Source organism: Zonotrichia albicollis, chromosome 32 (genome assembly GCF_047830755.1).
Source record: "Zonotrichia albicollis isolate bZonAlb1 chromosome 32, bZonAlb1.hap1, whole genome shotgun sequence".
In the NCBI taxonomy this organism is placed as follows: Eukaryota; Metazoa; Chordata; class Aves; order Passeriformes; family Passerellidae; genus Zonotrichia; species Zonotrichia albicollis.
In genome coordinates this window covers 909,798-933,242 of record NC_133850.1, presented here as the reverse complement: position 1 = coordinate 933,242, position 23,445 = coordinate 909,798, and the positions used below count along the sequence as shown (strand labels likewise).

At 58.6% G+C, this 23,445-nt stretch overlaps 4 protein-coding genes across 5 annotated transcripts in view; all 4 read left to right on the top strand.

The window, feature by feature from the left end:
* Positions 1–8,603, top strand: part of LOC102069266 (uncharacterized) — a 97,932-nt gene extending 89,329 nt beyond the window's left edge. The window contains exons 2-3 of one of the 2 annotated variants that reach the window (XM_074530427.1): positions 3,369–5,146; positions 7,411–8,603. In XM_074530427.1, coding sequence (XP_074386528.1) covers positions 3,381–5,146; positions 7,411–8,374 — 2,730 coding nt within the window. In that variant the 5' untranslated portion in view covers positions 3,369–3,380 and the 3' untranslated portion in view covers positions 8,375–8,603. Of the gene's footprint in view, positions 1–1,149; positions 1,798–3,368; positions 6,259–7,410 lie in introns of those variants that run through there. The other variant, XM_074530428.1, reaches the window with a different exon arrangement.
* Positions 1–22,438, top strand: part of LOC141726120 (uncharacterized) — a 55,048-nt gene extending 32,610 nt beyond the window's left edge. The window contains 3 exon segments of the mRNA XM_074530445.1: positions 17,005–18,225; positions 20,139–20,186; positions 20,265–22,438. Of these exon segments, the coding sequence (XP_074386546.1) occupies positions 17,057–18,225; positions 20,139–20,186; positions 20,265–22,029 (2,982 nt within the window). The 5' untranslated portion in view covers positions 17,005–17,056 and the 3' untranslated portion in view covers positions 22,030–22,438.
* LOC141725969 (uncharacterized) overlaps positions 1–23,445 on the top strand; it is a 232,670-nt gene that overhangs the window by 95,845 nt on the left and 113,380 nt on the right. The window lies entirely within an intron of this gene.
* Positions 9,382–12,487, top strand: LOC141726051 (uncharacterized). The gene has a single exon (XM_074530338.1). The coding sequence runs from the start codon at positions 9,451–9,453 to the stop codon at positions 11,506–11,508; it is 2,058 nt and encodes a 685-aa protein (XP_074386439.1). The 5' UTR covers positions 9,382–9,450; the 3' UTR covers positions 11,509–12,487.

Below are 23,445 nucleotides of genomic sequence, written 5' to 3'. Positions count from 1 at the left end.
CACCTGGCTGGGGGCTCCACATCCACCTGGCTCCTCGTGGCCTGCATTTTCTTTTTATTATTTTTATACACGTTTCTAAATCCGAGGTTAATAATAAAGACGTTGAACCAAGATGAGGATGTGGACATGGGGGGATCTTCCAGGGGGTGAGGGACATGCTGGGCCAGAGGGAATTGAGGGTTCCTGGGACAGATTTGGGGTTTCCTCCTGGCTTTTGGAACCCAACGGTCCCGATTCCCTGTCCCCATTCCCATTGCCGGTCCTTATCCCCAGTCTGGGTCCCCATTCCCGGTCTCCATTCCCTGTCCCCATTCCCGGTCCCGGTCCCCAATACTGGTCCCCATTTCGTGTTCCCTTTCCTGGTCCCCATTCCCTGTCCCCAGTCCCGCTCCCTGTCCGCACTTCCGGTTCCATTCCCATTCCCGCTCTCCATTCATTGTCCCGATTCCCGGTCCCCATTCCCGGTTCCTGTTCCTATTCTCTGTCCCCATTCCCGGTCCCCATTCCCGCTCCGCTCTCTCCGGACGTTCAGCACCCCCCCAACAAGGCGTCACCGAGCAAACCCCGCTTCACCTCCCTCCCACCAATCCGAACGTGCGATCGCTCCCTGATTTGCATAACCACGCCTTCGCTCCCCGCCTGCTTTTGGGTGCCGGCGCTGCCCGGGCCGGACTCGGAGCGGAGGAGGAGCGGGAGGAAGAGGAGGGGGAGAAGGAGAAGAAGGAAGAGGAGGGACAAAGGAAGAGGAGGGACAACGGAACAGGAACACCGCGGGGAAGAGGCGACCTAACACCACGCGGTTCCCCAGCTCCATCCGCAGCTTCCCCGGCCCCGCCGGCATCGCCGCCCGGAGCCCGCAGGTGAGCGGAGAGGGGGAGCTGGGCCCGACCCCATCGCGGGGGGCTCCGGGAGGGCTTTTGTGGGGAGCAGGGGAGGCAAATCCCATCGTGTCCTTGTCCCCATGGGGGCAAATCTCATCGTGTCCTTGTCCTTGCTCCCCCCGAGCAGGAGCTGAGCATGGAGAGCAGCGAGGAGCCGGTGGCAGAGGCCGTTTGGAGCGGCTCCACGGCTCGGCAGGGAGAAGCCAACGGGGAGGAGAAGCCGCGGAGATCCCTGAGCAGGAGGGGCTGCAAAGGCAGAGCGCGGGGATCCGAGGGGGAAAGAGCCAGCCTGGGCCATGGAGGAGCTCAGAGATCCGAGCTGGGGCCCCGTGAGCAGCTCCAGGGTGGGGAGGAGAAGCCCCACAAGTGCTCCGAGTGTGGGAAGAGCTTCAAGCAGAGATGCTACCTCATGTGTCATTGCAGAATCCACACGGGGGAACGACCCTACGAGTGTGATGTGTGCAACAAGATGTTCTTGAGCAGCTCCAATCTTCGTAGTCACCAGTGGGTTCACACCGAGGAGCGGCCGTTCTGCTGTCCTGATTGTGGGAAGGGATTCAGACACAAGTCCGACCTCATCGTCCACCAGCGTATCCACACCAGGGAGAGGCCCTATGAGTGTCCACAGTGTGGGAAGAGATTCAGAAAGAGGTCCAGCCTGACTGTCCACCTGAGGAGCCACACCGGGGAGAGGCCCTTTGAGTGTGATGAATGCCATCAGAGGTTTTACAGCAGCGCCCATCTGGTCCGTCACCAGCGCATTCACACCAACGAGCGGCCATTTTGCTGTCCTGATTGTGGAAAGGCATTCAGGGAAAGGTCCAGCCTCGTGATCCACCAGCGAATCCACACCGGGGAGAAGCCCTATGAGTGTGGGGAGTGTCGGAAGAGCTTTAGAGATAGCTCCACCCTTTCAGCCCACCTGAGGAGCCACACGGGGGAACGACCCTACGAGTGTGACCAGTGCCAGAAGAGCTTTATGAGCAGCTCTGATCTCCTGGTGCACCAGCGCTCACACACGGACGAGAGGCCCTTCCAGTGCCCCGACTGCGGGAAGCGCTTCAACCGCGTCTCCACCCTGAACAAGCACCGGCGCATTCACACCGGGGAGAGGCCCTACGAGTGTGGTCAGTGCCAGATGAGGTTCCTGAGCAGCTCCGAGCTCCTCAGCCACCAGCTCATTCACAGCGAGGAGAGGTCGTTCCACTGCCGTGACTGCGGGAAGGGCTTCAGGCACAACTCTACCCTCATCACCCACCGGCGCATCCACACTGGGGAGAGACCCTACCAGTGTCCCCAGTGTGGGAAGAGCTTTACCACAAGCGGCACCATGAACAGACACCAGAAGAGCCAGCACTGAGGGCAGCCCTGGTTGGGAAGAGCTCCGTGCGCTGCTCTAGCTCCATCGCACACGGGAGGATCTGCTCTGGATGGTCCCCAGTGAGCCCAGGTGGGCAGAGCTCCTTTGACTCCTGCTTGCAGCACACCTGGCTGGGGGCTCCACATCCACCTGGCTCCTCGTGGCCTGGATTTTCTTTTTATTTCTCTTTGTTGTTTTCATAAACCTTTCTAAGTCCGAGGCTAATAATAAAGACGTTGAACCAAGACGAGGATGTGGACATGGGAGGATCTTCGGGGGGATGAGGGGTATGCTGGGCCAGAGGGAGTTGAGGGTTCCTGGGACAGATTTGGTGCTTCCCCAGAACTTAGGGCTCCCCATGGTCCCCATTCCCTGTCCCCATTTCCATTCCCGCTCCTTATCCCCAATCTGTCTCCCTAATACTGGTCCCCATTCCCTGTTCCCATTCGCTGTCCCCAGTCCCGCTCCCTGTCCGCATTTCCGGTTCCATTCCCATTCCCAGTCCCCATTCCTTGTCCCGATTCCCGGTCCCTGTTCCCATTCCCGGTCCCCATTCCCGGCCGCTGTCTCCGGACGCTCCAACTCCTCCCCCCCCGCAGTGACGTCACCGAGCAAAGCCCGCGCTCCACCCTCCCACCAATCCCAGCGCGCGATCGCTACGGGATTTGCATAACCACGCCCTTCTTCCCCGCCGGCTTTTGGGGGCCGGCGCTGCCCGGGCCGGACTCGGAGCTGAGGAGGAGCGGGAGGAAGAGGAGGGGGAGGAAGAGGAGGGGGAGGAGGAGGAGGGACAAAGGAAAAGGAGGGACAAAGGAGGAGGAGGGACAAAGGAAGAGGAGGGACAACGAAACAGAAACACCGGGAGGAAGAGGCGCCCCAACACCACGCGGTTCCCGCGCTCCGGCCGCAGCTGCCCCGGCCCCGCCGGCATCGCCGCCCGGAGCCCGCAGGTGAGCGGAGAGGGGGAGCTCGGCCCGACCGCATCGCGGGGGGCTCCGGGAGGGTTTTTGTGGGGGGCAGGGGGGGCAAATCCCATCGTGTCCTTGTCATCGTGGGGGCAAATCCCATCGTGTCCTTGTTCCCGTGGGGGCAAATCCCATCGTGTCCTTGTCCTTGCTCCCCCCCAGCAGGAGCTGAGCATGGAGAGCAGCGAGGAGCCGGTGGCAGAGGCCGTTTGGAGCGGCTCCACGGCTCGGCAGGGAGAAGCCAACGGGGAGGAGAAGCCGCGGAGATCCCTGAGCAGGAGGGGCTGCAAAGGCAGAGCGCGGGGATCCGAGGGGGAAAGAGCCAGCCTGGGCCATGGAGGGGCTCAGAGATCCGAGCTGGGGCCCCGTGAGCAGCTCCAGGGTGGGGAGGAGAAGCCCCACAAGTGCTCCGAGTGTGGGAAGAGCTTCAAGAGGAGATCCTGCCTGATTGTGCACCAGAGAACCCACAGGGGATCTGAGGGGGAAAAACCCAGCCTGGAGCAGGGTCAGAGCTCAGAGCTGGGGGTCCATGAGCAGCTCCAGGGTGGGGAGGAGAAGCCCCACAAGTGCTCGGAATGTGGGAAGAGCTTCACTAGGAGATCGCACTTGACTGTCCACCAGAGGAGCCACACGGGGGAACGACCCTTTCAGTGTGGGCAATGCCAGAAGAGGTTTCAGAGCCGCGGTGAACTTCACAAGCACCGGCGCATCCATACCGGGGAGAGGCCCTACGAGTGTGATCAGTGCCGGAAGAGGTTCCGGACCAGCTCTGATCTCCGCATGCACCAGCGGATCCACAGTGGGGAGAAGCCGTTCCGCTGCCCTGATTGTGGGAAGGGCTTCAGGGACAGCTTTGCCCTCATCTTGCACCAGACCATCCACACCGGGAAGAAGCCCTACGAGTGTGATCAGTGCAAGAAGAGGTTCCTGACCAGCTCCTGCTTGGTTAAACACCAGATGATGCACACGGGGCAGAAGCCTTTTGAGTGTGAGGTGTGCACGAAGACGTTTCAGAGCAGCACCACTCTTCGTATTCACCAGATCATCCACACCGAGGAGCGGCCCTTCCGCTGTCCTGACTGCGGGAGGGGATTCAGGCGCAAGTGCCACCTCCTCACCCACCGGCGCCTCCACACCGGGGAGAGACCCTACAAGTGTGGGGACTGCGGGAAGGGCTTCACCTCAAGCTCCCACCTGACTGTCCACCAGAGGAACCACACCGGGGAGAGGCCCTACGAGTGTGATGAGTGCCAGAAGAGGTTCGTGAGCAGCTCTGAGCTCCTCAAGCACCAGCGCACCCACACCGAGGAGAGGCCGTTCCGCTGCCGTGAGTGTGGGAAGGGATTCAAAAGCAACTCCGCCCTCATCGTCCACCAGCACATCCACACTGGGGAGAGACCCCGTGAGTGTCCGCAGTGTGGGAAGAGCTTCACCAACAGCTCCACCCTGGTTTACCACCTGAGGAGCCACACCGGGGAGAAGCCCCACGAGTGTGGGGAGTGCGGGAAGAGCTTCATTTACAAGTCCCACCTGATTTACCACCAGAGGAGCCACACTGGGGAACGACCCTACGAGTGTGATCAGTGCAAGAAGAGCTTCCAGAGCAGCTCCAATCTGCGCATGCACCAGCGCATCCACACCGAGGAGAGGCCGTTCCGCTGCCCGGATTGTGGGAAGAGCTTCAGGCACAACTCTGAACTCGTCGCCCACCAGCGCATCCACAGCGGGGAGAGGCCCTACAAGTGTGATCAGTGCCAGAAGAGGTTTCTGAGGAGCGCTGATCTCCTCCGTCACCAGCTCATCCACATCGAGGAGAAGCCGTTCCAATGCCGTGACTGCGGGAAGGGCTTCGTTCAGAAGAGCAAACTCATCGTCCACCGGCACATCCACACCGGGGAGAGACCCTACGAATGTAATCAGTGTGGGAAGAGCTTTCCTCAAATCTCCAGCTTGACCAGACACCAGAAGAGCAAGCACCATGGGCAGCCCTTGGTGGGAAGAGCTCCGTGCGCTGCTCCAGCTCCATCTCACACGGGAGGATCTGCCCTGGATGGTCCCCAGTGAGCCCAGGTGGGCAGAGCCCCCTTGATCCTTGTTTGGAGCACACCTGGCTGGGGGCTCCACATCCTCCTCGCTCCCCCTGGGTCTCTCTCATGGAGAGCAGATTTGCCCACTTCTGACCCAGAACAATCTTGGTTTTCACTCTTGTGGTGGTTAAAGCAACACTAAATTGCCTTCCATGTGTTCTCCACCCTCAATCCCTATGGGAGGATCTGCTCAGGATGGTCCCCAGTGAGCCCAGGTGGGAGGAACCCTCTTCATCCCTGTTGAGAGGACACCTGGCTGGGGGCTCCACATCCTCCTGGCTCCCCGTGGTCACCTGAGCTCATCCACACTCCAAGATCAGAAATCCATTATGGAGAGCACATTTGTCAACTTCTGACCCCAGAAAATTTTTTCTGTCATTTTTTCCATAATTTTTTCCATGAGGGGGATGCTGAGTCCATGGAGTTGAGGGTGCCTGGGACAGATTTGGGGGCTCCTCAGGGCTTTGGGCACCCCAGGCCCAGCAGCTCCATCTGGGGCAGCAGATCAAGGACCCCCTGCCCTGGCAGTGTCCCCACGTCCTCCCGTCCTGGTTCCTGCTGTCCCCTGTCCAGGATCCTGCTCTCATCCGAGTCCAGATCCCATTCCTGGTTCAATACTTTTCCCTGTCCCATATTCTCTATCTGGATGCCATTCCCATATTCCCTGTCCTGTTCCCATTTCCCGATTCCAATCCCCAATTCCCATTTCTCTATTCCCTGTCCCGTTCCCATTTTCTGATTCCTGATCCCAATCCCGGCCCCTCTCCTGTATTCCCAGTCCAGTATTCACGCTCCTGTCATAGATATATTTTATTAAAAAATCTTTTCCTTAGGATCTTTTTCTCCTGAGAAGCTGAGAGACCTCAAGAACGAAATTTAAACACTAATTATCTGGTGCTGTGGAATGCAGCAATTTCATCTTTGATTGGTCTCGTGTGGTTGTTTGTAATTAATGGCCAGTAAAGCTCAGCTGTCACTGACTCTGGTCACTCACAAGATTTTATTATCATTCCTTTCTATTCCTTTCAAACGTTAATATGAAATCCTATTCTCTATTCTTTTATTAGAGTTCTAATATAGCATTTTCTTCTAATATAGTATATCGATAATAAAATAATAAATGAGCTTTCTGAAAATAAAAAAATTTAGTCAAAATTTTCATATCTTCCGTCATGCTGGGAGCCCTGAGAACACAACAGGGTCCCTTTTCCTTCCTGGTCCCTGTCCCCATTCCTGGTCTCCATTCCCGATCCCGGTCCCAGCCATGACGTCACCGAGCAAAGCCCGCGCTCCTCCCTCCCACCAATCCCAGCGCGCGATCGCTCCCTGATTTGCATAACCACGCCCTCGCCCCCCGCCTGCTTTTGGGGGCCGGCGCTGCCCGGGCCGGACTCGGAGCGGAGGAGGAGCGGGAGGAAGAGGAGGGGGAGAGGGAGGACGAGGAGGAGGAGGGACAAAGGAAGAGGAGGGGCAACGAAACAGAAACACCGGGAGGAAGAGGCGCCCCAACACCACGCGGTTCCCCCGCTCCGGCCGCAGCTGCCCCGGCCCCGCCGGCATCGCCGCCCGGAGCCCGCAGGTGAGCGGAGAGGGGGAGCTGGGCCCGACCCCATCGCGGGGGGCTCCGGGAGGGTTTTTGTGGGGGGCAGGGGAGGCAAATCCCATCGTGTCCTTGTCCCCATGCGGGCAAATCCCATCGTGTCCTTGTCCCCGTGGGGGCAAATCCCATCGTGTCCTTGTCCCCATGGGGCAAATCCCATCGTGTCCTTGACCCCGTGGGGGCAAATCCCATCGTGTCCTTGTCCCCAAGGGGGCAAATCCCATCGTGTCCTTGCTCTCCCCGAGCAGGAGTTGAGCATGGAGAGCAGCGAGGAGCCGGAGGCAGAGGCCGTTTGGAGCGGCTCCACGGCTCGGCAGGGAGAAGCCAACGGGGAGGAGAAGCCGCGGAGATCCCTGAGCAGGAGGGGCTGCAAAGGCAGAGCGCGGGGATCCGAGGGGGAAAGAGCCAGCCTGGGCCATGGAGGGGCTCAGAGATCCGAGCTGGGGCCCCGTGAGCAGCTCCAGGGAGGGGAGGAGAAGCCCCACAAGTGCTCCGAGTGTGGGAAGAGCTTCAGGTGGAGATCCAACCTGACTGTCCACCTGAGGATCCACACAGGGGACAGGCCCTTTGAGTGTGCTGAATGCCATCAGAGGTTTTACAGCAGCGCCCATCTGGTCAGTCACCAGCGCATTCACACCAACGAGCGGCCATTTTGCTGTCCCGGTTGTGGAAAGGGATTCAAGCAAAAGTCACACCTGGTTATCCACCGACGCATCCACACCGAGGAGAGACCCTATAAGTGTGGGGAGTGTGGGAAGGGCTTCACCTTGAGCTCCCACCTGATTTACCACCAGAGGAGCCACACGGGGGAGCGACCCTACGAGTGTGACCAGTGCCAGAAGAGCTTTATGAGCAGCTCTGATCTCCTGGTGCACCAGCGCTCACACACGGACGAGAGGCCCTTCCAGTGCCCCGACTGCGGGAAGGGCTTCAACCGTGTCTCCACCCTGAACAGGCACCGGATGATCCACACCGGGGAGAGGCCCTACGAGTGTGATCAGTGCGAGAAAAGGTTTGACAGGTCCTCCCATCTCCTCCGTCACCAGCTCATTCACACCGAGGTGAGGCCTTTCTACTGCCCTGACTGCGGAAAGGGCTTCAAGAACAACAGCAACCTCATCACCCACCAGCGTATCCACACTGGGGAGAGACCCTACAAGTGTGATCAGTGTGGGAAGGGCTTCAGAGACAACTCCAACCTGACTGCCCACCTGAGGAGCCACACCGGGGAGAGGCCCTACGAGTGTGATCAGTGCCAGAAGAGGTTCCTGAGCAGCTCTGAGCTCCGCTGTCACCAGCGCAGTCACACCGGGGAGAGGCCCTTCCGCTGTCTCGATTGTGGGGTGGGATTCAAGCAGAACTGTGCCCTCATCGTCCACCGGCGCATCCACACCGGGGAGAGACCCTACCAGTGTCCCCAGTGTGGGAAGGGCTTCACCACAAGCAGCAGCATGACCAGACACCAGAAGAGGCAGCACTGAGGGCAGCCCTGGTTGGGAAGAGCTCCATGCGCTGCTCCAGCTCCATCTCACACGGGAGGATCTGGTCTGGATGGTCCCCAGTGAGCCCAGGTGGGCAGAGCCCCCTTGATCCTTGTTTGGAGGACACCCGGCTGGGGGCTCCACATCCACCTGGCTCCTCGTGGCCTGCATTTTCTTTTTGTTATTTTTATACACGTTTCTAAATGCGAGGTTAATAATAAAGACATTGAACCAAAATGAGGATGTGGACATGGGGGCATCTTACAGGGGGTGAGGGACATGCTGGGCTAGAGGGAGTTGAGAGTTCCTGGGACAGATTTGGGGCTTCCTTAGGACTTTGGGAACCCTACGGTCGCCATTCCCTGTCCTCATTTCCATTACCGCTCCCTAATTCCAGTCTGGGTTCTCAATAGTGGTCCCCCTTCCCTGTCCCCATTTCCTCTCCCTGTCCTCAATACTGGTCCCTATTCCCTGTCCCCAATCCCGCTCCCTGTCCGCATTTCCGGTTCCATTAGCATTACAAGTCCCCATTCATTGTCCCGATTTCCGGTCCCTGTTCCAATTCCCGGTCCCCATTCCCGGCCGCTGTCTCCGGACGCTCCAACTCCCCCCCCGCAGTGACGTCACGGAGAAAACCCCGCGCTCCACCCTCCCACCAATCCCAGCGCGCGATCGCTCTCTGATTTGCATAACCACGCCCTCCTTCGCCGCCGGCTTTTGGGGGCCGGCGCTGCCCGGGCCGGACTGGGAGCTGAGGAGGAGCGGGAGGAAGAGGAGGGGGAGGAGGAGGAGGGACAAAGGAAAAAGAGGGACAACGAAACAGAAACACCGGGAGGAAGAGGCGCCCCAACACCACGCGGTTCCCCCGCTCCGGCCGCAGCTGCCCCGGCCCCGCCGGCATCGCCGCCCGGAGCCCGCAGGTGAGCGGAGAGGGGGAGCTCGGCCCGACCCCATCGCGGGGGGCTCCGGGAGGGTATTTGTGGGGGGCAGGGGAGGCAAATCCCATCGTGTCCTTGTCCCCGTGGGGGCAAATCCCATCGTGTCCTTGTCCTTGCTCCCCCGAGCAGGAGCTGAGCATGGAGAGCAGCGAGGAGCCGGTGGCAGAGGCCGTTTGGAGCGGCTCCACGGCTCGGCAGGGAGAAGCCAACGGGGAGGAGAAGCCGCGGAGATCCCTGAGCAGGAGGGGCTGCAAAGGCAGAGCGCGGGGATCCGAGGGGGAAAGAGCCAGCCTGGGCCATGGAGGGGCTCAGAGATCCGAGCTGGGGCCCCGTGAGCAGCTCCAGGGTGGGGAGGAGAAGCCCCACAAGTGCTCCGAGTGTGGGAAGAGCTTCAAGCGCAGATCCTGCCTGATTGTGCACCAGAGAACCCACACGGGATCTGAGGGGGAAAAACCCAGCCTGGAGCAGGGTCAGAGCTCAGAGCTGGGGGTCCATGAGCAGCTCCAGGGTGGGGAGGAGAAGCCCCACAAGTGCTCGGAATGTGGGAAGAGCTTCAGGTGGAGATCCACACTGACTGTCCACCTGAGGAGCCACACAGGGGAGAGGCCCTTTGAGTGTGATGAATGCCATCAGAGGTTTTACACCAAGGCCGATCTCGTCATTCACCAGCGCATTCACACCAATGAGCGGCCATTTTGCTGTCCTGATTGTGGAAAGGGATTCAGGGAAAGGTCCAGCCTCGTCATCCACCAGCGAATCCACACCGGGGAGAAGGCCTATAAGTGTGGGGAGTGTGGGCAGAGCTTTAGACATAGTTCCAGCCTTTCAGCCCACCAGAGAACCCACACGGGGGAACGACCCTACGAGTGTGACCAGTGCCAGAAGAGGTTTTTGAGGAGCTCTGAGCTCCTGGTGCACCAGCGCTCACACACGGACGAGAGGCCCTTCCAGTGCCCCGACTGCGGGAAGGGCTTCAACCTCGTCTCCACCCTGAACAAGCACCGGCGCATCCACACCGGGGAGAGGCCCTACGAGTGTGATCAGTGCAATAAGAGGTTCCTGACCAGCACCAACCTCCTCCATCACAAGCTCATCCACACCGAGGAGAGGCCGTTCCACTGTCGAGACTGCGGGAAGGGCTTCAGGCAAAAGTCCGCCCTGATCACCCACCGGCGCATCCACACTGGGGAGAGACCCCACGAGTGTCCCCAGTGTGGGAAGAGCTTCAGACACAGCTCCACCCTGACTGCCCACCTGTGGAGCCACACCGGGGAGAGGCCCTTTGAGTGTGGGGAGTGTGGGAAGAGCTACACGTCCAAGTCCCACCTGACTTACCACCAGAGGAGGCACACGGGGGAGCGACCCTACGAGTGTGATCAGTGCCAGAAGAGGTTTGTGAGCAGCTCTGATCTCGTGGTGCACCAGCGCTCACACACGGACGAGAGGCCCTTCCAGTGCCCCGACTGCGGGAAGGGCTTCAAAAGCGTCTCCGACCTCAACCAGCACCGGCGCATCCACACCGGGGAGAGGCCCTACGAGTGTGGTCAGTGCAAGAAACGGTTTCGGAGCAGCTCCAATCTCCTCAGTCACCAGATCACCCACACCGAGGAGAGGCCGTTCCGCTGCCGTGAGTGCGGGAAGGGCTTCAGACGCAAGTCCCACCTCAACACCCACCGGCGCATCCACACTGGCGAGGGACCCCAGGAGTGTCCCCAGTGTGGGAAGAGCTTCAGAACGAGGTCCACCCTGACTGCCCACCTGAGGAGCCACACCGGGGAGAGGCCCTACGAGTGTGATCAGTGCGGGAAGAGTTTCACCCATAGCTCCCATCTGACTGTCCACCAGCGCATCCACAGCGGGGAGAGGCCCTACAAGTGTGATCAGTGCCAGAAGAGGTTTCTGAGGAGCACTGATCTCCTCTGTCACCAGCTCATCCACATCGAGGAGAAGCCGTTCCACTGCCATGACTGCGGGAAGGGCTTCGTTCACAAAAGCAACCTCATCGTCCACCGGCGCATCCACACTGGGGAGAGACCCTACGAATGCAATCAGTGTGGCAAGACCTTTCCTCAAATCTCCAGCTTGACCAGACACCAAAAGAGCAAGCACCATGGGCAGCCCTTGGTGGGAAGAGCTCCGTGCGCTGCTCCAGCTCCATCTCACACGGGAGGATCTGCCCTGGATGGTCCCCAGTGAGCCCAGGTGGGCAGAGCCCCCTTGATCCTTGTTTGGAGCACACCTGGCTGGGGGCTCCACATCCTCCTGGCTCCCCGTGGTCACCTGAGCTCATCCGCAGTCCAAGATCAGAAATCCATTGTGGAGAGCACATTTGTCGACTTCTGACCCCAGAAAAAGTTTTTCTGTCATTTTTTCCGTAATTTTTTCCATGAGGGGAATGCTGGGTCCATGGAGTTGAGGGTGCCTGGGACAGATTTGGGGGCTCCTCAGGGCTTTGGGCACCCCAGGCCCAGCAGCTCCATCTGGGGCAGCAGATCAAGGACCCCCTGCCCTGGCAGTGTCCCCACGTCCTCCCGTCCTGGTTCCTGCTGTCCCCTGTCCAGGATCCTGCTCTCATCCGAGTCCAGATCCCATTCCTGGTTCAATACTTGTCTCTCTCCCATATTCTCTATCTGGTTGGAATTCCCGAATTCCCTGTCCTGTGCCCATTTTCCTATTCTAGTCCCCAATTCCCATTTCTCTATTCCCTGTCCCGTTCCCATTTTCTGATTCCTGATCCCAATTCCCATTTCTCTATTCCCTGTCCTTTTCCCCTTTTCCTATTCCAGTCCCCAATTCCCATTTCTCTATTCCCTGTCCCCTTCCCATTTTCTGATTCCTGATCACAATTCCGGCCCCTCTCCTGATTCCCAATCCCAGTCCAGTATTCACGCTCCATTTAAATAAAATGTGTCACGGACATATTTTATTAAAAAATCCTTTCCTTAGGATCTTTTTCTCCTGAGAAGCTGAATGGCCTCTAAAATTAAGCTATAAACACTAATTATCTGGTGCTGTGGAATGCAGCAATTTCATCTTTGATTGGTCTAGTGAGGTTGTTGCTAATGAAGGACCAATCACAGTTTAGCTGTCTTGAAATTTGGTTACTCACAAGATTTTATGATCATTGTTTCTTATTATTTTCTAGCTTTCTGATGAAATCTTAGTTTTCTATTACTTTCATATACCTTTAATATAGCATTTTCTTTTAGTGTACTATGTATATCATAAAATAATAAATCGTCTTTCTGAAAATAAAAACACGGAGTCAAAATTTTCATCCCTCCCTCATCTTGGGACCCCTGAGACCACCACAGGGTCCCTTTTCCGTTCCTGGTACCCATTCCCATTCGCGGTCCCCTCCAGCCATGACGTCGCCGAGCAACCCCCGCGCTCCTTCCTCCAACCAATCCCAGCGCGCGATCGCTCCCTGATTTGCATAACCACGCTCTTCTTCCCCGCCTGCTTTTGGGTGCCGGCGCTGCCCGGGCCGGACTCGGAGTGGAGGAGGAGCGGGAGGAAGAGGAGGGGGAGAAGGAGGAGGAGGAAGAGGAGGGACAAAAGAAGAGGAGGGACAACGGAACAGGAACACCGGGAGGAAAAGGCGCCCCAACACCGCGCGGTTCCCGCGCTCCGGCCGCAGCTGCCCCGGCCCCGCCGGCATCGCCGCCCGGAGCCCGCCGGGTGAGCGGAGAGGGGGAGCTGGGCCCGACCCCATCGCGGGGGGCTCCGGGAGGGTTTTTGTGGGGGGCGGGAGAGGCAAATCCCATCGTGTCCTTGTCCCGATGCGGGCAAATCCCATCGTGTCCTTGTCCCCGTGGCGGCAAATCCCATCGTGTCCTTCTCCACAGGGGAGGCAAATCCCATCGTGTCCTTGTCCCCATGGGGGCAAATCCCACCGTGTCCTTGTCCTTGCTCCCCCCGAGCAGGAGCTGAGCATGGAGAGCAGCGAGGAGCCGGAGGCAGAGGCCGTTTGGAGCGGCTCCACGGCTCGGCAGGGAGAAGCCAACGGGGAGGAGAAGCCCCACAAGTGCTCCGAGTGTGGGAAGAGCTTCAAGAGGAGATCCTGCCTGATTGTGCACCAGAGAACCCACACGGGATCTGAGGAGGAAAAACCCAGCCTGGAGCAGGGTCAGAGCTCAGAGCTGGGGGTCCATGAGCAGCTCCAGGATGGGGAGGAGAAGCCCCACAAGTGCTCCGAGTGTGGGAAGAGCTTCAGGTGGAGATCCAAACTGAATGCCCACCTGAGGAGCCACACCGGGGAGAGGCCCTTTGAGTGTGCTGAATGCCATCAGAGGTTTTGCACCAACTCCAATCTCGTCATTCACCAGCGCATTCACACCATCGAGCGGCCATTTTGCTGTCCTGATTGTGGAAACGGATTCAGGGAAAGGTCCAGCCTCGTCGTCCACCAGCGAATCCACACTGGGGAGAAGCCCTATAGGTGTGGGGAGTGTGGGCAGAGCTTTAGACATAGTTCCACCCTTTCAGCCCACCAGAGAACCCACACGGGGGAACGACCCTACGAGTGTGACCAGTGCCAGAAGAGGTTTGTGAGGAGCTCTGAGCTCCTGGTGCACCAGCGCTCACACACGGACGAGAGGCCCTTCCAGTGCCCCGACTGCGGGAAGGGCTTCAACCTCGTCTCCACCCTGAACAGGCACCGGATGATCCACACCGGGGAGAGGCCCTACAAGTGTGATCAGTGCAATAAGAGGTTCCTGACCAGCACCAACCTCCTCCATCACAAGCTCATCCACACCGAGGAGAGGCCGTTCCACTGTCGAGACTGCGGGAAGGGCTTCAGGCAAACGTCCACTCTGATCACCCACCGGCGCATCCACACTGGGGAGAGACCCCACGAGTGTCCCCAGTGTGGGAAGAGCTTCAGAGCGAGCTCCAGCCTGACTGCCCACCTGAGGAGCCACACCGGGGAGAGGCCCTTTGAGTGTGGGGAGTGCGGGAAGAGTTTCATGTCCAAGTACAAACTGACTTACCACCAGAGGAGCCACACGGGGGAGCGACCCTACAAGTGTGACCAGTGCAAGAAGAGGTTTAGGAGCAGCTCTGAACTCGTGGTGCACCAGCGCTCACACTCAGACGAGAGGCCCTTCCAGTGCCCCGACTGCGGGAAGCGCTTCAAAAGCGTCTCCGACCTCAACCAGCACCGGCGCATCCACACCGGGGAGAGGCCCTACGAGTGTGGTCAGTGCAGGAAACGCTTTCGGAGCAGCTCCAATCTCCTCAGTCACCAGATCACCCACACCGAGGAGAGGCCGTTCCGCTGCCGTGAGTGCGGGAAGGGCTTCAGACGCAAGTCCCACCTCAACACCCACCGGCGCATCCACACTGGCGAGGGACTCCAGGAGTGTCCCCAGTGTGGGAAGAGTTTCATCCAGAGCTCCAGCCTGACTGTCCACCTCAGAAGCCACACCGGGGAGAGGCCCTACGAGTGTGATCAGTGCCAGAAGGGCTTTTACACCTCGTCTGATCTCCTTGTCCACCAGCGCATCCACACGGACGAGAGGCCCTTCCGCTGTCCCGATTGTGGGGTGGGATTCAAAGAGAAGTCAACCCTCGTGAAACACAGGAGGATCCACACCGGGGAGAGACCCTACAAGTGCCCCCAGTGTGGGAAGGGCTTCAGAGACAGCTCCAGCCGGACTATCCATCTCAGAAGCCACACCGGGGAGAGGCCCTACAAGTGTGATCAGTGCCAGAAGGGCTTTAACACCTCGTGTGATCTCCGCATGCACCAGCGCATCCACACGGACGAGAGGCCCTTCCGCTGTCCCGAATGTGGGGTGGGATTCAAGCACAACTCCACCCTCATCGCCCACCGGCGCAGCCACACCGGGGAGAGACCCTACCAGTGTCCCCAGTGTGGGAAGGGCTTCACCACAAGCAGCAGCATGACCAGACACCAGAAGAGCCAGCACTGAGGGCAGCCCTGGGTGGGAAGAGCTCCGTGCCCTGCTCCAGCTCCATCTCACACGGGAGGATCAGTGCTGGATCATCCCCAGTGAGCCCAGCTGGGCAGAGCCCCCTTGATCCCTGTTGAGAAGACACCTGGCTGGGGGCTCCACATCCTCCTGGCTCCCCGTGGTCACCTGAGCTCATCCGCAGTCCAAGATCAGAAATCCATTGTGGAGAGCACATTTGTCAACTTCTGACCCCAGAAAAAGTTTTTCTGTCATTTTTTCCGTAATTTTTTCCATGAGGGGGATGCTGGGTCCATGGAGTTGAGGGTGCCTGGGACAGGTTTGGGGGCTCCTCAGGGCTTTGGGCACCCCAGGCCCAGCAGCTCCATCTGGGGCAGCAGATCAAGGACCCCCTGCCCTGGCAGTGTCCCCACGTCCTCCCGTCCTGGTTCCTGCTGTCCCCTGTCCAGGATCCTGCTCTCATCCGAGTCCAGATCCCATTCCTGGTTCAATACTTGTCTCTCTCCCATATTCTCTATCTGGTTGGAATTCCCGAATTCCCTGTCCTGTGCCCATTTTCCTATTCTAGTCCCCAATTCCCATTTCTCTATTCCCTGTCCCGTTCCCATTTTCTGATTCCTGATCCCAATTCCCATTTCTCTATTCCCTGTCCTTTTCCCCTTTTCCTATTCCAGTCCCCAATTCCCATTTCTCTATTCCCTGTCCCCTTCCCATTTTCTGATTCCTGATCACAATACCGGCCCCTCTCCTGATTCCCAATCCCAGTCCAGTATTCACGCTCCATTTAAATAAAATGTGTCATGGACATATTTTATTAAAAAATCCTTTCCTTAGGATCTTTTTCTCCTGAGAAGCTGAATGGCCTCTAAAATTAAGCTATAAACACTAATGATCTGGTGCTGTGGAATGCAGCAATTTCATCTTTGATTGGTCTAGTGTGGTTGTTGCTAATGAAGGACCAATCACAGTTTAGCTGTCTTGAAATTTGGTTACTCACGAGATTTTATGATCATTGTTTCTTATTATTTTCTAGCTTTCTGATGAAATCTTAGTTTTCTATTACTTTCGTATACCTTTAATATAGCAGTTGCTTTTAGTGTACTATATATATCATAAAATAATAAATCGTCTTTCTGAAAATAAAAACACGGAGTCAAAATTTTCATCCCTCCCTCATCTTGGGACCCCTGAGACCACCACAGGGTCCCTTTTCCGTTCCTGGTACCCATTCCCATTCGCGGTCCCCTCCAGCCATGACGTCACCGAGCAAACCCCGCGCTCCTTCCTCCCACCAATCCCAGCGCGCGATCGCTCCCTGATTTGCATAACCACGCCCTCGCTCCCCGCCTGCTTTTGGGTGCCGGCGCTGCCCGGGCCGGACTCGGAGCGGAGGAGGAGCGGGAGGGAGAGGAGGGCGAGAAGGAGGAGGAGGAAGAGGAGGGACAAAGGAAAAGGAGGGACAAAGGAAGAGGAGGGACAAAGGAACAGTAACACAGGGAGGAAGAGGCGCCCGAAACCCGCGCGGTTCCCGCGCTCCGGCCGCAGCTGCCCCGGCCCCGCCGGCATCGCCGCCCGGAGCCCGCAGGTGAGCGGAGAGGGGGAGCTCGGCCCGACCCCATCGCGGGGGGCTCCGGGAGGGCTTTTCTGGGGGGCAGGGGAGGAAAATCCTATCGTGTCCTTGTCCCCACGGGGGCAAATCCCATCGTGTCCTTGTCCCCATGGGGCAAATCCCATCGTGTCCTTGTCCCCATAGGGGCAAATCCCATCGTGTCCTTGTCCTTGCTCCCCCCGAGCAGGAGCTGAGCATGGAGAGCAGCGAGGAGCCGGTGGCAGAGGCCGTTTGGAGCGGCTCCACGGCTCGGCAGGGAGAAGCCAACGGGGAGGAGAAGCCGCGGAGATCCCTGAGCAGGAGGGGCTGCAAAGGCAGAGCGCGGGGATCCGAGGGGGAAAGAGCCAGCCTGGGCCATGGAGGGGCTCAGAGATCCGAGCTGGGGCCCCGTGAGCAGCTCCAGGGTTGGGAGGAGAAGCCCCACCAGTGCTCCGAGTGTGGGAAGAGCTTCAAGAGGAGATCCTGCCTGATTGTGCACCAGAGAACCCACACGGGATCTGAGGGGGAAAAACCCAGCCTGGAGCAGGGTCAGAGCTCAGAGCTGGGGGTCCAAGAGCAGCTCCAGGATGGGGAGGAGAAGCCCCACAAGTGCTCCGAGTGTGGGAAGAGCTTCAGGTGTAGGTCCAAACTGACTGTCCACCTGAGGAGCCACACGGCGGAGAAGCCCTATGAGTGTGATGAATGCCATGAGAGGTTTTCCACCAACTCCCATCTCGTCATTCACCAGCGCATTCACAGCAACGAGCGGCCATTTTGCTGTCCTGATTGTGGAAAGGGATTCAGGCAGAAGTCACACCTGGTTATCCACCGACGCATCCACACCTAGGAGAGACCCTATAAGTGTGGGGAGTGTGGGAAGGGCTTCACCTTGAGCTCCCACCTGATTTACCACCAGAGGAGCCACACGGGGGAGCGACCCTACGAGTGTGACCAGTGCCAGAAGAGCTTTATGAGCAGCTCTGATCTCGTGGTGCACCAGCGCTCACACACGGACGAGAGGCCCTTCCAGTGCCCCGACTGCGGGAAGGGCTTCAACCGCGTCTCCACCCTGAACAGGCACCGGATGATCCACACCGGGGAGAGGCCCTACGAGTGTGATCAGTGCGAGAAAAGGTTTGACAGGTCCTCCCATCTCCTCCGTCACCAGCTCATTCACACCGAGCTGAGGCCTTTCTACTGCCCTGACTGCGGGAAGGGCTTCAAGCAGAACGGCACCCTCATTACCCACCAGCGCATCCACACCGGGGAGAGACCCCACGAGTGTCCCCAGTGTGGGAAGAGCTTCAGAGACAGCTCGCACCTGACTGCCCACCTGAGGATCCACACCGGGGAGAGGCCCTACAAGTGTGATCAGTGCCAGAAGAGGTTCCTGAGTAGCTCTGATCTCCGCCGTCACCTTTGCAGTCACACCAGGGAGAGGCCCTAGGATTGTGATCAGTTCCAGAAGAGGCTTTTACACCTCGTCTGATCTCCGCAAGCACCAGCCCTCATGCACGGGTGAGAAACCGTTCCGCTGTCCCGATTGCAAGAAGGGCTTCTGGAGTAACTCTGCCTTCATCACCCACCAGCGCATCCACACCGGGGAGAGGCCCTATGAGTGTGATCAGTGCCAGAAAGGCTTTTAAACCTCGTCTGAACTCCTCGTGCACCAGCGCATCCACACGGATGAGAAACCCTTCCGCTGTCCCGAATGTGGGGTGGGATTCAAGCACAACTCAGGTCTGGTCAAACACAGGAGGATCCACACCGGGGAGAGACCCCACAAGTGTCCCCAGTGTGGGAAGGGCTTTTCTCATATTTCCTACTTGAGCAGACACCTACAGAGCCAGCACTGAGGGCAGCCCTGGGTGGGAAGAGCTCCGTGCGCTGCTCCAGCTCCATCCCCCTCTGGATGGTCTGTGCTGGGTGATCCCCAGTGAGCCCAGGTGGGAAGAGCCCAGGTGATCCCAGTTTGGAGGACACCTGGCTGGGGGCTCCACATCCACCTGGCTACTCGTATCCTGGATTTTCTTTTTTTTTCTCTTTGTTATTTTTCTACACGTTTTTAAATCCAAGATTAATAATAAAGACATCTAACAAAGATGAGGATGTGGACATGGGAGGATATTCCAGGGGATGAGGGGGATGCTGGGCCAGAGGGAGTTGAGGGTTCCTGGGACAGATTTGGGGTTTCCTCCTGGCTTTGGGAACACCACGGTCCCCATTCGCTGTCCCCATTCCCATTGCCGGTCCTTATCCCCAGTCTGGGTCCCCATTCCCGGTCTCCATTCCCGCTCCCTGTCCCCAATACTGGTCCACATTTCGTGTTCCCGTTCCTGGTTCGCATTCCCGGTCCCCATTCCCTGTCCCCAGTCCCGCTCCCTGTCCGCACTTCCGGTTCCATTCCCATTCCCGGTCTCCGGTCCCTGTCCCCATTCTCGGTCCTTGTCCCGGTTCCTGTTCCCGGTCCCCATTCCCGGTTCCTGTTCCCCTTCTCGGGCCCCATTCCCGGTCCCGGTCCCCATTCCCGGTCCCCATTCCCGCTCCGCTCTCCCCGGACGCTGCAGAACCACCCCCAACATGGCGCCACCGAGCAAACCCCGCGCTCCTCCCTCCCACCAATCCGAACGTGCGATCGCTCCCTGATTTGCATAACCACGCCTTCGCTCCGCGGCTGCTTTTGGGGCCGGCGTTGCCCGGGCCGGACTCGGAGCGGAGGAGGAGCGGGAGGAGGGGGAGAAGGAGCGGGAGGAGGAAGAGGAGGGACAAAGGAAGAGGAGGGACAACGGAACAGGAACACCGGGAGGAAGAGGCTCCCCAACACTACGCGGTTCCGGCGCTCCGGCCGCAGCTGCCCCGGCCCCGCCGGCATCGCCGCCCGGAGCCCGCAGGTGAGCGGAGAGGGGGAGCTGGGCCCGACCCCATCGCGGGGGGCTCCGGGAGGGTTTTTGTGGGGGGCAGGGGAGGCAAATCCCATCGTGTCCTTGTCCCCACGGGGGCAAATCCCATCGTGTCCTTGTCCTTGCTCCCCCCGAGCAGGAGCTGAGCATGGAGAGCAGCGAGGAGCCGGAGGCAGAGGCCGTTTGGAGCGGCTCCACGGCTCGGCAGGGAGAAGCCAACGGGGAGGAGAAGCCGCGGAGATCCCTGAGCAGGAGGGGCTGCAAAGGCAGAGCGCGGGGATCCGAGGGGGAAAGAGCCAGCCTGGGCCATGGAGGGGCTCAGAGATCCGAGCTGGGGCCCCGTGAGCAGCTCCAGGGTGGGGAGGAGAAGCCCCACAAGTGCTCCGAGTGTGGGAAGAGCTTCAAGAGGAGATCCTGCCTGATTGTGCACCAGAGAACCCACACGGGACCTGGGGGGGAAAAACCCAGCCTGGAGCAGGGTCAGAGCTCAGAGCTGGGGGTCCAAGAGCAGCTCCAGGATGGGGAGCAGAAGCCCCACAAGTGCTCCGAGTGTGGGAAGAGTTTCAGGTGTAGGTCCAAACTGACTGCCCACCTGAGGAGCCACACGGGGGAACGACCCTACGAGTGTCACCAGTGCAAGAAGAGGTTCTTGAGCAGCTCCAATCTTCGTAGTCACCAGCGGGTTCACACCGAGGAGCGGCCGTTCCGCTGTCCTGATTGTGGGAAGGGATTCAGGGAAAATTCCGCTCTCACCACCCACCGGCGCATTCACACTGGGGAGAGACCCCACGACTGTCCCCAGTGTGGGAAGAGTTTCACCCACAGCTCCAGCCTGACTGTGCACCTGAGGATCCACACTGGGGAGAGGCCCTATGAGTGTCTCCAGTGTGGCAAGAGTTTCACCAAGAGCTCCAATCTGATTATCCACCTGAGGAGCCACACGGGGGAAGGACCCTACGAGTGTGATCAGTGCAATAAGAGGTTCCTGAGCAGCTCCAGTCTCCTCCGTCACCAGCTCATTCACAGCGAGGAGAGGCCGTTCCACTGCCGTGACTGCGGGAAGGGCTTCAGGCAAAAGTCCGCCTTGATCACCCACCGGCGCATCCACACCGGCGAGGGACCCCACGAGTGTCCCCAGTGTGGGAAGAGCTTCACAGCGAGCTCCAGCCTGACTGCCCATCTGAGGAGCCACACCGGGGAGAGGCCCTACGAGTGTGATCAGTGCCAGAAGAGGTTCCTGAGGAGCTCCCATCTCCTCCAGCACCAGCTCATCCACACCGAGGAGAGGCCCTTCCACTGCCGTGACTGCGGGCAGAGCTTCAGGCGCAAGGAGGCTCTGATCACCCACCGGCGCATCCACACTGGGGAGAGACCCCACGAGTGTCCCCAGTGTGGGAAGAGCTTCAGGGTGAGCTCCAGCCTGACTGCCCACCTGAGGAGCCACACCGGGGAGAGGCCCTATGAGTGTCCCCAGTGTGGGAAGAGCTTCAGAGAGAGGTCCCACCTGAGAGCCCACCTGAGCAGCCACACCGGGGAGAGGCCCTATGAGTGTGGGGAGTGCGGGAAGAGTTTCATGTCCAAGTCCAAACTGACTTACCACCAGAGGAGCCACACAGGGGAACGACCCTACGAGTGTGACCAGTGCAAGAAGAGGTTTGTGAGCAGCTCTGATCTCGTGGTGCACCAGCGCTCACACACGGACGAGAGGCCCTTCCAGTGCCCCGACTGCGGGATGGCCTTCAAAAGCGTCTCCGACCTCAACAGGCACCGGATGATCCACACCGGGGAGAGGCCCTACGAGTGTGGTCAGTGCAGGAAACAGTTTCGGAGCAGCTCCAATCTCCTCAGTCACCAGCTCATTCACAGCGAGGAGAGGCCGTTCCACTGCCGTGACTGCGGGAAGGGCTTCAGGCACAACTCTGCCCTCAACAAGCACCGGCGCAGCCACACCGGGGAGGGGCCCTACGAGTGTCCCCAGTGTGGGAAGAGTTTCATCCAGAGCTCCAGCCTGACAGTCCACCTCAGAAGCCACACTGGGGAGAGGCCCTACAAGTGTGATCAGTGCCAGAAGGGCTTTTACACCTCGTCTGAACTCCTCAGGCACCAGTGCATCCACACGGACGAGAGGCCCTTCCGCTGTCCCGATTGTGGGGTGGGATTCAAGCACAACTCCCACCTCATCGCCCACGGGCGCATACACACCGGGGAGATACCCCACAAGTGTCCCCAGTGTGGGAAGGGCTTCACCACAAGCAGCAGCATGACCAGACACCAGAAGAGCCAGCACTGAGGGCAGCCCTGGGTGGGAAGAGCTCCGTGCGCTGCTCCAGCTCCATCTCACACGGGAGGATCTGGTCTGGATGGTCCCCAGTGAGCCCAGGTGGGCAGAGCCCCCTTGATCCTTGTTTGGAGGACACCCGGCTGGGGGCTCCACATCCTCCTGGCTCCCCGTGGTCACCTGAATTTATCTGCAGTCGAAGATCAGAAATCCATTGTGGAGAGCACATTTGTCAACGTTCTGATATCAAAAGTTTTTATCTGGTATTTTTTCTGTCATTTTTTCCAACCTGTGGTGGCCTTCAGCAACACTAGATAGGCTTGGATGTCTTCTCCACCATGGGAGGATGTGCCCTGGATGGTCCCCAGTGAGCCCAGGTGGGCAGTATTAAAGACGTTGAACTGAAACAAGGATGGGCATGAAGGGGATGCAGGGTCCAGGGAGTTGAGGGTGCCTGGGACAGATTTGGGGGCTCCTCAGGGCTTTGGGCACCCCAGGCCCAGCAGCTCCATCTGGGGCAGCAGATCAAGGACCCCCTGCCCTGGCAGTGTCCCCACGTCCTCCCGTCCTGGTTCCTGCTGTCCCCTGTCCAGGATCCTGCTCTCATCCGAGTCCAGATCCCATTCCTGGTTCAATACTTGTCCCTGTCCCATATTCTCTATCTGGATGCCATTCCCGTATTCCCTGTCCTGTTCCCCTCTTCCTATTCCAGTCCCCAATTCCCATTTCTCTATTCCCTGTCCCGTTCCCATTTTCTGATTCCTGATCCCAATCCCAGCCCCTCTCCTGTATTCCCAGTCCAGTATTCACACTCCTGTCATAGATATATTTTATTAAAAAATCTTTTCCTTAGGATCTTTTTCTCCTGAGAAGCTGAGAGACCTCAAGAACGAAATTTAAACACTAATTATCTGGTGCTGTGGAATGCAGCAATTTCATCTTTGATTGGTCTCGTGTGGTTGTTTGTAATTAATGGCCAGTCAAAGCTCAGCTGTCTCAGACTCTCTGGTCACTCACAAGATTCTTTTATCATTCCTTTCTATTCCTTTCAAGCCTTAATTTGAAATCCTTTTCTGTATTTTTTTATTATAGTTCTAATATAGCATTTTCTTCTAATATAGTATATCGATAATAACATAATGAGCTTTCTGAAAATAAAAAAATTGAGTCAAAATTTTCATCTCTTCCGTCATCCTGGGAGCCCTGAGAACACAACAGGGTCGCTTTTCCTTCCTGGTCCCTGTCCCCATTCCTGGTCCCCATTCCCGGTCCCGGTCCCAGCCATGACGTCAGCGAGCAAAGCCCGCGCTCCTCCCTCCCACCAATCCCAGCGCGCGATCGCTCTCAGATTTGCATAACCACGCCCTCGCTCCCCGCCTGCTTTTGGGTGCCGGCGCTGCCCGGGCCGGACTCGGAGCGGAGGAGGAG

What these genes read in the sequence shown, in the direction of transcription:
- LOC141726051 (XM_074530338.1), top strand. Translation starts at nt 9,451, where the DNA reads ATGGAGAGCAGCGAGGAGCCGGTGGCAGAGGCCGTTTGGAGCGGCTCC.